The sequence below is a fragment of the Notolepis coatsorum genome, assembly GCF_963971535.1.
Source record: "Notolepis coatsorum genome assembly, chromosome: 1".
In the NCBI taxonomy this organism is placed as follows: Eukaryota; Metazoa; Chordata; class Actinopteri; order Aulopiformes; family Paralepididae; genus Notolepis; species Notolepis coatsorum.
The window spans coordinates 161,670,765-161,684,263 of record NC_140165.1 but is presented as its reverse complement, the minus strand read 5'-3'; the positions used below and the strand labels follow the sequence as shown (position 1 = coordinate 161,684,263).

The window sequence follows — 13,499 nt, the reverse complement described above, 5'->3', positions numbered from 1 at the left end:
CAGCATTAAATCAAGTCAAACTTGGGCTTTGGTCCTAGAAGTACATGCATGTCTGCAGTGTTCAAAGCACTGACCGCTGGACAATATATTTCCTTTATATTGAGAACATTTATTATCTTCTGTCTTTGTTCAGACTTATCAATATCAATGGGTCTAAACAAGCTTTACGCAGCCATTAACATGGTCAGTTGTTAAACCGTGGTCGATTCTGTTATCACACAGAGCTACGGGGATGCTGGCACGTATTCAGACATTGGCTGGATGCAAATAGCAGTAATTAGTCTGGAGCTAATATCCTGTATCAGCTGGGAGAGGTTGACAATAAGTGGCTACCACTAAATTACAACTAATAATACACAACATTAATCAAGCGTTATCATTAGCTTCACTTAAAGGGACACTTCACTATTTTGGAACCCTAGCCCTCGGTCCTACTTTCCAGTGATGTTGTTGGTTGATGAAAAGTCCTTTCTCAGCACAATCCATCCTTTACCCGGATCTCTCTCAAAGACCAATTTCTGAACGGATTTTTATAAAATTTGGACCTGTACTACATAAGGATCTGCAGTGTTTTCCAGCTTATACAAATTTTGTTTTATATATATTTTTTTGATATAGCAACCACTACAGAAAAATGTGAGTACACAAGTTCAACTCAAGTTCAGACCTCAGTTACTCTATTTCATTAGCACTAAAAGTGATTTTCCTTTTTTGCATTAGTAACTTCAGAATGTTATCTTTCAAAAGAGTCAAGGCTCATGCATGTGCTATAAGGATAAAGTATAAAGCTATGCTTTGCAAAAAAAGTATGCAGTCCTCAAAATTTCCACTTTTCTGCCCGCCTGTTAAGAGGTTAAAACCTAGGGCTGACCCCTATTAGTTGATTAGTCGACTAATCGGTCGAAAGGAGCCATAGTCGACTGGCCAACCTCTTAGTCGAATATATAAAACATTAAAAAAAATATATACCGGTATATATATATATATATTTATAATATAAAAAAAAATTATCATTATTTCCAAAATAAAAGAGGCCTAGAAGCGTGGCTAACGCTAATGGCACGCATACCAGAGGCTAACTGCCTACGAAAACAGGCACAGAGGCACTGAAAGAGGATTTCACCCGTCTAATGAACACACTAGACTAGACAAATATCAAGATGTATCCATCAGTGGACCAATTGCATGCTTTTGCAGAGGACAAGAAGCCTTCAGTCGACTCCTTCAGACATTAAGCACCCCCCACAGACCAAATGGAATGATTAAAAAATATATATAATAATAATAATAAAAAAAAATTAAAAACATTTTGTCGACCAAACGGCAAAATTTGGCCAATCATAGTCGACCATCCAAATCCTTAGTCGGGGACAGCCCTATTAAAACCATTCATTATGCAAGTGTTTAATGAAAAGGGTGGCGTGAATAAATTGAGTTGTTTCCCCAAAAGCCTGAATGCTTCACATCAAATAATACTAGCAGAGTCCAATCTGTTATTCATTCAGCACTAGAGCAACAGAAGTGTTGTCAGGGTGTCTTACTTCTCATCTCGGCCTCGTAGCTGAGCGAGCTGGGCTTGTGGACACGGTACTGTTTGAGCAGCTTCTTGTCCCAGGCGCCGCAGTTCAGCGGGTTCCCCAGGCGCAAGAACTCCCTGGAGAGGAACACGACAAGGATGTTCATTTAGAGTGTATTTAAGAAAGCGTTTTCACAGACACATATCTGAGGCATACACTTGAAATAAATAAAGAAAAATACATATTCAACAGACCAACATATTCATGTATTATATATTGGTCACAACATGTAACTCATCGGCTCTAGCAGCAGAATCAATGACCCCACACTTCCTCCCAGGCATGCAACCTTGACCCCACCCTTGACCCTACCCTCTCCCTTGACCCCACCTTGACCCCACCCTCGACCCCACCCTCTCCCTCGACCCCACCCTCTCCCTCGACCCCACCCTCTCCCTCGACCCCACCCTCTCCCTCGACCCCACCCTCTCCCTCGACCCCACCCTCTCCCTCGACCCCACCCTCTCCCTCTCCCTCGACCCCACCCTCTCCCTCGACCCCACCCTCTCCCTCTCCCTCGACCCCACCCTCTCCCTCGACCTCTCCCTCACCCTCTCCCTCTCCCTCGACCCCACCCTCTCCCTCGACCCCACCCTCTCCCTCGACCCCACCCTTGACCCCACCCTCTCCCTCGACCCCACCCTCTCCCTCTCCCTCGACCCCACCCTCACCCTCGACCCCACCCTCTCCCTCGACCCCACCCTCTCCCTCGACCCCACCCTCTCCCTCGACCCCACCCTCTCCCTCGACCCCACCCTCTCCCTCGACCCCACCCTCTCCCTCGACCCCACCCTCTCCCTTGACCCCACCCTCTCCCTCGACCCCACCCTCTCCCTCGACCCCACCCTCTCCCTCGACCCCACCCTCTCCCTTGACCCCACCCTCTCCCTCGACCCCACCCTCTCCCTCGACCCCACCCTCTCCCTCGACCCCACCCTCTCCCTCGACCCCACCCTCTCCCTCGACCTCACCCTCTCCCTCGACCCCACCCTCTCCCTCGACCTCACCCTCTCCCTCGACCCCACCCTCTCCCTCTCCCTCGACCCCACCCTCTCCCTCGACCCCACCCTCTCCCTCGACCTCACCCTCTCCCTCGACCCCACCCTCTCCCTCGACCCCACCCTCTCCCTCGACCCCACCCTCTCCCTCGACCTCACCCTCTCCCTCGACCCCACCCTCTCCCTCTCCCTCGACCCCACCCTCTCCCTCGACCCTAATAGCTGCCAAATTGTCAAAACCTCCTTCAACCACATTCGCAATATTGCAAAGATCAAGCCCTCTCTTGGGGCACAGCCCTCTTCTCCAGGGCAGCTCCCAGGCTATGGAACTCCCTCCCCACAAGACATTAGAGACGACATGTTCCAGTCCCGCCTCCAGACCCATCTCTTCTCCACTGCCTTCCTTTAGTGGCAGTGGAGAGACAGCAGATCTGTTTTGTTAGGCTAATGACATGCATGTGTATCTGTCAAAGTCAATAAGGCCTAACAAAAATAATGGTTGGTTTCAGGTTGCCGACCGACCCTGCCGATTTAGGTGCGACCCAATATATTTTATGAGTTTAAAAAAAAAATTATATATAAAAAAAAAAAAAAAATCAGTTATTTTTTTTTTTTTTTTTTTTTAGAATAAAGTTTCATAGAAATCTTAGTCAAACATTTAGTATTATGGATATTAAACATGCTGGCAGAGTACATGCATCCATGTTGTTGTGAACATTTTAACCCTTTCACTGCCACACGACAGCCGGTTAACCCTTTCACTGTGACAATACAGAAGGTTAGCCCTTTACTATCACACAACCGACGGCGATGCTCCATCATTAGCATCATTAGCTCCGCATCCGCGGAGCTAATGATGCTAATGATGGAGCATCGCCGTCGGTTGTGTGATAGTAAAGGGCTAACCTTCTGTCGTGTGGCAGTGAAAGGGTTAATTAAATAAAGAAATTCCCTATCCATAGTCGCCGTGGGAAAGAATAAAAAAAAAAAAAAAAAAAAAAAAAAAATTCCCTACCTACCCATGGCCAAACTGACAACCAACCTGAAACCAACTATTATTTTTGTTAGGCCTAATGACATGCATTTGTATCTGTCAAAGTCAATAATGTGGTTAACTGGCACGCCTGTGACCTGAATGCTAATTCTCCGAGTGGGATTCCTGTAACTTGTCTCAATGAACTCTGACTGGGACTATTGGTTGGGACCCGTGTCCCCGGGACACCAACAATGAGACTAGAGACTCTGGGCTTAGTGATGGCATTGGCAGGGGAGTGAGAAACACACAGAGAGAAGGGGGGGGGGGGGGGGGGGGAAGGGAGGGAGAGAGAGAGAGAGAGAGAGAGAGAGAGAGAGAGAGAGAGAGAGAGAGAGAGAGAGAGAGAGAGAGAGAGAGAGAGAAGATTGACAGCACAAGAAGGAGTAATAGAGAGAGAGAGAGCATGACAGAGAAGGACGATTGACAGCACAAGAGGAAAGGAGTGAGAGAGAGAGAGAGAGAGAAGAGAGAGAGAGAGAGAGAGAGAGAGAGAGAGAGAGAGAGGGAGAGGGAGAGAAGAAAGATTGACAGCACAAGAAGGAGTAATAGAGGAGAGAGAGAGAGAGCATGACCGGGAAGGAAGATTGACAGCACAAGAGGAAAGGATTAAGGAGAGAAAGAGAGAGCATGACCGGGAAGGAAGATTGACAGCACAAGAGGAAAGGAGTAAGAGAGAGAGAGATAGAGAGAGCATGACAGAGAAGGAAAATTGACAGCACAAGAGGAAGTGAGTAAGGTCGCTTTCACACAGGGTCTGTTTGGTCCGGATTATCGGACCAGAATTCGATAGTCCGATTTTTCGGGTTTGTGTGAATGCGCGTCGAACTCGGTCCGCGGACCAAACAGGCGAACTCTGGTCCGCCTGAAAATGTAGGTCTCGGTTCGCTTCATCGGACCAAACACAAACCAAATATAGGAAGTGCTTATTATTACCACTGCTCGCAGCATTCAATGCAAAACAAGCACACTGCATCTATCTCTCTATCTATCTATCTATCTATCTATCTATCTATCTATCTATATATCTAACTGTGCATCTTGGGAAGAAGGAAGGAAAAACGCAGCTTATTATATTGTTATTATTATAACAACGTGGTGTACAAGTTGTTTAGCGAGAGGATGGTGGTAATTGGCTTCAATAGAACAACTCGCCTCCGCTGATCTGGAGGGCTCGCAGTCCACACACAGACACACACACACACACGCGCGTGCGCGCACACACAGGCTCGCAGCCACACACACATTTCCACTGTCCAATAGACGAGCACCCTTTTCGACCGCGTGACATTGTTCAGATAGTTTGGTGCGCCTGACAGATTGCTATGTGAACGCAGGCGAACCAAATGAAGAATGCAACAATGTTGCAACTTCACCACCAGAACCGCACCGAGTCCACCAAAACTATATGTGAAAGCGACCTAAGAGAGGAGAGTGAGAGAGAGAGAGAGAGAGAGAGAGAGAGAGAGAGAGAGAGAGAGAGAGAGAGAGAGAGAGAGAGAGAGCATGACAGATAAGGAAGATTGACAGCACAAGAGGAAAGGAGTAAGAGAGGAGAGAGGGAGGGAGAGAGAGAGAGATAGAGAGCATGACAGAGAAGGAAGATTGACATCACAAGAGGAAAGGAGTAAGAGAGAGAGAGAGAGATGACGGACAGAAAACGTCTAGAGCCGTGTCTTCTGCTGAGGCACTTAAGGCTGCGGTTACACCTTTCGTTTCATTTTCGTATCATTGTCATATGCGTTTCGCCGCAACGTCGTGCGCCTCGAGTCACACTTTCGTTATTTTTTTTGTTTTTGTCACCTGAGCACACTGATGTAGTACACTGCCAAAGCAGTAGGTGGCAGTAGGTGGCAAACATGAAGGCAATTTCAACCAATCAGAACTTGAATGTGCCAATACACTTCCTGGAAGCTCCAGCTAAGAAAATGTCAACAAGGCAGGCGCCTGCCGCGCCACCATCTTGCCTATTTACTCAATGCAGCAATTCTTTTTCAGAAAAGCCTAATAAAAGTGCAATAAACAAAACGGATACATTCACTGTGTGTTCTGCCTGTCATTTGTTGATGAAACAAAACTAACATCAACACAAGTGACCACCAAGAGCGGATAGTTTAGTCTAAAAAAAGATCGGTAGCATTGTTAGCTGCATGCTAACGTCAATGGAATTTGCCATTATAACAGTATAGCATTGTGGCTAGAAGCTAACGTTAGCTCACGCTACTTAGCCAGCACCAAACTGATGATATCGGGAGCTATCAGTAGTTAGATAACATTAGAGACAACGCTGTGTGTATTAAACAAAGGTGAATAGATGACTGGGCCATTTTGTTTAATGCTTGTTAAGTTGAAAGAGGAGCTTTGAGCTAACAGGGTTTGATGGCTAACACTAGCTCATGTTATCCAGTGGCAGTGCCAATCGGTAATGCTAGCAGAATGAATGGATGTAAACTTTATTTAACATATTGCATATGGGTACAATACAATACGGCTCAATACAAACAATTGTTAAGGGAATGCAGACTGTTGTAGCTTGGACTGGGGTCCTTATAACAATAACTTGACAACACATAGTAGCTGCAGCTATTTGGTTTGGGACAGTGTCACCGGAAGGGCACACAGATGGTATCTACTGCGCATGGGCGTTTTCGCAACAACGGCTCCGTGCTGACTACACGCTGTTGTCGGCGCGTATTTTAGCGTTTCTCCAAAACGCAAACACAATTTAGCGTTTCAGCCGTATCCACAAAAAAACGCCAAAAAACGCATTTCTGTGTAATAGGGACATGAAACGTATTCAAAAACGTATAAAAAAAAAAACGCCACAAATACACTAGTCTAACCATGGCCTAAGCCTCTGTTTACCTCCAGGAGAAGGTGAGATGGGGAGGAGGTGTAGTTCCATATGAAAGAAACCTACCATGTTCAAGTCAAATTACTTATCTCCCTCTCTCTTGTGCCAATCTTCCTTCTCTGTCATGCTGTCAATTATCTCCTCTTGTGCTGTCATCTCTCTCTCTCCCCCCCCTATTACCTCTCTCTCTCTCTTACTAATTTCCTCGTGTGCTGTCAATCCTCTCTCTCTCTCTACCCCCCCCCCCCATTTTACTTCACCAGTCAAGCGGAAAATTTGAATTGCTAAAGTGCCCAAGCGTCCCTCGCCTGTGCAATCTAATCTACCCACGGCGACGCCTTTAACACTTTGAGTGCCAGCGACGTGTTATGTCGTCTTATCATGCCCCCCGTTGAGTGCAGACGACGCAAATTGTATTTTCTTATTTTTATTAGCGATCTGAATTTATATTTCATCAACCGAGTCTCCCGTTGGTACAGCAGCCCCTCTAGGAGCTCAGATGGGAAAATACCGCCCCCTATCGTCTATCCCTGTGTAACTGCAGGCCATTTGATTATACTGGTGGATCTGTGTGGGGGGAGTGTGTGTGTGTGATGTTGAGGAAATGAGAGAATAGATTTTTCAGCCCGCTTCTCTAGCGTGCATAGGTACACATATACTATCGATAATCTAGCGTTTATTTGAAAACGATTCATAAATAGGCCGACAAATGACAACGTGTCTAGTGTATTCGAGAATATTCCAATAAATGCCGTTTATGAGGGAATCTTTCTATTTTCCGGAAAATTTCGAGAGAACGATAGCTTTTCGAAATGCTATAAAAAGGATATGAACCGATTAAAAAACAATCCGTTTTGACAATGTTGACTGCAAACAAGTCATTGATAAGCGACTGGCAGATTAGACACATAGCCATAATTGAAAACATAGATTATACGTTTTAACGCTAACATTGAAGTGGGTGGCGTCATTCAAGGGGGTAAAAAGGAAAACACGGCCGGCATTGAAAGTGTTAAGCAACAGATTTCCGCGCTCTTATACTAAGGGGCAGAGAAGGCAAGCAGGTTGGGACCCTGGAGACAGCGATTTATTCCCACTCGCCAAAGTCCTGTTGGTGATGAGGTCATCAATTTGAAGCATGTGCAGGTAAATGGACTTGTAATGAAAAGCCACATCTGGTGCACTGGTCCGCTCCATGTCATACCCACTGGGGGGACGGGTCCAGGACAGAGGACTTAAGGAATTAAGGTGATCAGTAACAGCAGAGCAGAGCGAGAGAGAGAGAGCTAGATATCTGCAAAGTCAGCATTTCTAGCATCCTCTCAGTCTGTCTGTCTGTCAGTCAGTCTGTCTGTCTGTCTGAGTGCCATAGCCTGCAGGGGCCTGTGAAGCCAACTTTCTGAACATCTTCCTCAAAGTGTGTGTGTGTGTCTGTCTGTCTGTCTGTCTGTCTGTCTGTCTGTCTGTCTGTCTGTCTGTCTGTCTGTCTGTCTGTCTGTCTGTCCATCTATCTATCTATCTCCGAGTGATGTGGCCTCTGAAGCCAATTTTCTAAAGAACCTCCTGGAAGTAAGTAAGTGAGTGAGTGAGTGAGTGAGTGAGTGAGTGAGTGAGTGAGTGAGTGAGTGAGTGAGTGAGTGAGCGTGTGAGTGAGTGAGTGAGTGAGCGTGTGTGCGTGCACACAGCACTGTTTGTGCGTATCCTTCCGTGTGGACCTGTGGTGTCAGAGTATCTGTGTGTATACCTGCCAGTGTATTCCGTTGTGTGTTTGTACTGTGTGTGTGTGTGTGTGTGTGTGTGTTTGTACTGTGTGTGTGTGTGTGTGTGTTTGTACTGTGCGTGTGTGTGGGTACTGTGTGTGTGTTTGTACTGTGTGTGTGTGTGTGTTTGTACTGTGCATGTGTGTGTACCTGAGGGCCATGGGCTGCAGAGCCTGCGAGGCCAGCCTCTCGAACATCCTCTGCAGGGGGGGGTGTAGGGGGTGGTCTTCGTCGGCCAGCGCCTGGCTACAGCGCTGCAGCAGGCGCTGGTGGAGGCCCGCCTCGCACAGGATCTGCTGGTTCCGCTCGCTGTGCACCAGGAGCTGCAGGATGTTGGCCACGGCCAGCTGCAGGTCCAGCGCGTGCTGGAAGAAGAGGAGGATGGAGGAAGAGGAGGATGGAGGAGGGCTTTTAAATATGTCAACTTTATTTCACTTTTTCTTTTTTATACATGGAAATCACATAAAAAGCTCATCAATGGTGTTTTCTCTTAGCTAGCATGGTAACATGGCTAATATTGAAAAGGTTAGTTAGATTGAACAGTAATAGTGATATCTTATCATGGTGGTGGCAGTGTGTTACCTTGGCAACAATTAATATTTCACCGGTTGGTCCATATTTAATATGTCACTGACTCATTCACTCACACACATACTCACGGTTAGCCACGCTGCCCCTAGTGGCGGCTCAGACGCACGGCACTTTGACTTGTGTTAAAAAGAAGCTGCCCTGATGGCCTGTACGTTAATGCCAAGCAAGCAGTGCAAAAATGCTTCCGCATTCGTCACCGCACGCTAGTGCGGTAAAGCGCCCTTCTTTTCAGACAAATGCTACCGTGCGTGCACCGGCGGCGGCGTGCTCGCTCAGGTGCGTGCGTGCGCCGGCGTGCTCGCGCGAGGTGCCCGCGCATGCGACACGAGCGGAGCTCAATATATATAAGTCACCGCCCCTTATTCAGTATCTAGCAAATAGCTCAATTGGCAAGGACACATGGCTGTGGATCCTATGGCTTGTTTGCTGGCGAGTTCGAATCCCATCGAAAATATTTTTTAACGTGATTTTTTTTTAACGTGTATTCTTTCGCCGATTAAGGTTAGGCATTGTTTCGGAGTTGGTTAAGGTTAGAACGGTTAAGTTTAGGCGCTGTTAAGGAGCTGGTTAAGGTTAGAGTTTGTCAAAGAGAATGGCAATATAATTTCTAAGGTTAAGGTTAAGGTTAGGCATTGTTTCGGAGTTGGTTAAGGTTAGAACGGTTAAGTTTAGGCGTTGTTAAGGAGCTGGTTAAGGTTAGAGTTTGTCAAAGAGAATGGCAATAGACAGCCTATTTCCGCGCGACCTGGGCGCTGGGCGGCGGAAAATGAAAGGCGCATTACTGCATGCCACTACGGTAAATTTTTGCACTGCTTGCTTGGCATAAAGCTACACGCGCCCTGATGCTCAGCATCTATGACACTGTTTATTAGGGCAGGGAGGTACAGCTGGACATATATATGAAGGTGTACCACTGTGGATCCATGCAAAGGTATGGATTTTTACTATACAGTCATCTATGATATACATAATCAAAAATATTTATAATATTTGAATAAAAAAAATACCATTTTGAATGAAATAGCACCATGACAATATTTTTTTATACCACCAAAACTATGAAAAACATGGTGATATAATATTTTAGCCCTAATGTGTGTCCTTGTTCAATTGACACTGGTGTAGCAAAGCATCCATGTCTGACCCTTCATCTCTTACATCTCTTTCTCAAGGACCGTGTGTCGCCCCCCCCCCCCCCCCCCCCCTGCCCCCAGTGGGCGTGTCCCATGCCCTCACCTCTGGTTGGCTGTCGGAGGTGACGGAGGCCAGGAGGTCCAGCATGGCCAGGCCAGCCCCAGGATGGATGACCACCATGTCTGCGGAGGATGACGAGGGAGGAGGGGGGTGCGAGGGGTTGACCAGGTGGAGCTTCACGGGCGCGGGGGGTCCCGACGTACCATAGTAGCCATGTCTGGTAGAGGTGTAGAGAGACAGAGGGAGGTGAGGGGGAGCATCGATGCACTCCCTGGTGAGTGTGTTTATATGCCAATGAATATTAGGTTATTATTGTGTATTATATTATTAGTATTCCGTCTAATACAAGAAATGCGTAAATATGTAAACAGTATATCCTGTTTACGACAGCTGCAATTAGTTCACATCCTGACTATGAGAAACACGAATGTGATGGCATCTGGGAGAGGAGGCGTCGCTGAGGCGTCTAAACGCCTCATCCTGTTCACTACTGGGTTTAGCTGCGTGTACAAATGCTGCTTCTATGGTAGTATTAGCAGTTTTCTGTCGTTTCTGTTACAGGTACACATGGGATAACCATGATTATGATTCATTCCACTCAGATACCATTATGTATATTCTATTTATTACGCTTATATTACTTTATACTCTGTCTATTCATTACACTCATATAACTGTATAGTCTATTATTATGCTCTTATTACTGTATATTATTATTATTATTATATTATATATTAACCTCTGATTCAGTGCACCTCTCTCTCTCTCCTGAAAACTGACTTAATGTCTGTTGATGTTTCACCTACTGGATCAATATCTCTTTCTTTCTTCCCCCCCCCCCCCCCCTCTCTTTGGAAATAGAGTGCAGGAGATCCACTGGGGTCTGTATACACAGGCAATTAAAGAAGATAGGCACGTTGATGGCATGCAAATTATGGGGTGGCGATTTCAGCCCCCACCTCCCCTAATAGAGGGAAAAGAGGAGCTAGTCTTGAAAGGCTGGAGTCAGCGGAAAAAGCCTGAGTGGGGGGGGGGGCACACAAGCCGTGTGGTGCTTTAAGACTTCCACCTACTTTCTTCATCTGCAGTGGTTGCGGGGGTTTGAGCATTTAGAGTTCCCTTCTGCTAGTCTGTCCTCCACATGAGAACATTTAGAGTTCCCTTCTGCTAGTCTGTCCTCCACATGAGAACATTTAGAGTTCCCTTCTGCTAGTCTGTCCTCCACATGAGAACATTTAGAGTTCCCTTCTGCTAGTCTGTCCTCCACATGAGAGCTTTTAGAGTTCCCTTCTGCTAGTCTGTCCTCCACATGAGAGCATTTAGAGTTCCCTTCTGCTAGTCTGTCCTCCACATGAGAGCATTTAGAGTTCCCTTCTGCTAGTCTGTCCTCCACATGAGAGCTTTTAGAGTTCCCTTCTGCTAGTCTGTCCTCCACGAGACCATTTTAGACTGTATAGTCATCTTTATTTTAGTCATATTTTATCTTATTTTATTCTTATTAAATTTTATTCTTATTCTATGCTCATTTTATTGTATTTATATTATTGGAAGCTGCTATGGTCGAGGAACCACAACAAATAGAATTTCACTCTCTTTGCTGTAAGGTACTGAAATATGTGACAATAAAGGAATCTGAATAATTTAGAGTTCCCTTTTGCCAATCTGTCTTCCACACGAGAGCAAGGTAAATGTGGAAATGCGCAGGTGGAGACAAGCGGGCCAATCACAGCGGTTGCGGTGCTGCGTGACCTTATGCTCACTTACACTGTGGGAGAGGCGCGTGTAGGCTCTGCCAGTAGGCCCTGCCAGTAGGCCCCGTCAGTAAGCACTCTGCCACCCTGCCAGTAGGCACTCTGCCACCCTGCCAGTAGGCTCTGCCAGTAGGCCCTGCCAGTAGGCTCCTTGGTCTACGCTGGACTACCGACACCCCGGACGGCATTTTTACATTTGAGTATGAATTAAACTTGAGGCCTGGGGGGCCTACAGTTTAGACTCTGGTAGCAGAGTATGAATTAAACTTGAAGCCTGGGGGGCCTAAAGTTTAGACTCTTGGTAGCAGGGGAACATGGCAGCAGTATCTGCTAGGGCTGAGCCCAAATGTTCAAACCTTCGTTTGTTACGTTGGCATTCGAATTCTAAATCAACATTCGAAATTTTTATTTTTTATAAAAAAAAACTTTTGTAAAAAGAAATTCTATTAATTTTGTTTAAACCAATGGGGTTTTTCTTCAGTTGCAGATAAAGATTAGGCTACACTAATATTATAGTATTAAAATAAACTAGGGATGTCCGATATTATCAGCCTACCGATATTATCGGCCGATATCGGCATTAAAATGTGATATCAGAAAATATCGGTATCTGTTTTCAATTCTTCAATTTTTTTTTAACATTTCTATAACCTTTATTTACCCAGGCAAGCAAGTAAGAACAAATTCAGATTTTATTTATTGTCAAAAGGGGGGGGGGGGGCCTGCATATATCGGTATCGCTTGATATTGGTTGATATCGGTATCGGAAATTAAGAGTTGGACAATATCGGTATATCGGTATCTGTAAAAAAGCCAATATCGAGCATCCCTAAAAGAAACTGATGAGTTATATTCATTAAAGAAAGTTGATTTAATTGATTTAGTTGGCTGGGGCTTCTCCCTCCCTGGGCTGGGTCTGGGGCTGAAAAGTTGATTTAATAAAAAAAAAAAATACACATTTAATCAGATTAATTACGTTAGTTCGAAAAACCCTGACGAAGTTCGAATCCCAAAAACAGGGTTCGGGGACAGCCTTAGTAGCTGCATAGGGAGAGTCATCAGGGAGATTATCTGGATGAAACGTTCCTCTCTAGCTGAAGTGAGGTTGGGACGTGAGGTCTACAGTAATGTTAAAGTTAGGTTTATAAATGACCATAAACAACCTCCCCTCCCAGGAGCGAATGGTGTGAAAAAAGGGAGTCCCGATGTTTGTACTTTCTTCAGAATGTCCCTGGCGACTCTCCCAGCTGGTGCAGGGAGCGGACATGATGTAGGGAGCGGACATGATGTAGGGAGCGGACATGATGTAGGGAGCGGACATGATGTAAAGAGCGGACATGGTGTAGGGAGCGGACATGGTGTAGGGAGCGGACATGGTGTAGGGAGCGGACGCCGAACGCGCAATTTTTTTTCCGTAGCCGCATTTCTGGCAGACACTCTCTGATTGGCCACTGACTGACGCTCTCGGATTGGCCACTGACATGTTTGCCCAATCGCGTGACGAGCTGTGTCTTTGCCCATTTCCGCGTCGAACAGCCTGCAAACTACCTGGCGTTCGAACGCCATGCTCTAAGACAAACTCTAACCTTAAAACATTTTGGGAAATTAGCTTATTTAACATCTTCCCTGGAGTTAGACAAGAAGATACATACTTTTTTGTCTCTGTGCGTGCATTTAGCTTTGGGAACAGTCGCTCCGTTAGCATAGCTTAGCTTCATCACTGGAAGTGAGGCGGGGCCGG

The 13,499-nt window shown here is 46.1% G+C and overlaps 1 protein-coding gene across 1 annotated transcript in view; it reads right to left on the bottom strand.

Annotated features, from left to right (window-relative positions):
• The window catches only part of wdfy3 (WD repeat and FYVE domain containing 3), a 415,649-nt gene that overhangs the window by 196,678 nt on the left and 205,472 nt on the right, over nt 1-13,499 (bottom strand). The window contains exons 16-18 of the mRNA XM_084308124.1: nt 10,050-10,224; nt 8,373-8,587; nt 1,542-1,654 (exon numbers count right to left, since the gene is read on the bottom strand). Coding sequence (XP_084164250.1) covers nt 1,542-1,654; nt 8,373-8,587; nt 10,050-10,224 — 503 coding nt within the window. The remainder of the gene's footprint in view (nt 1-1,541; nt 1,655-8,372; nt 8,588-10,049; nt 10,225-13,499) is intronic.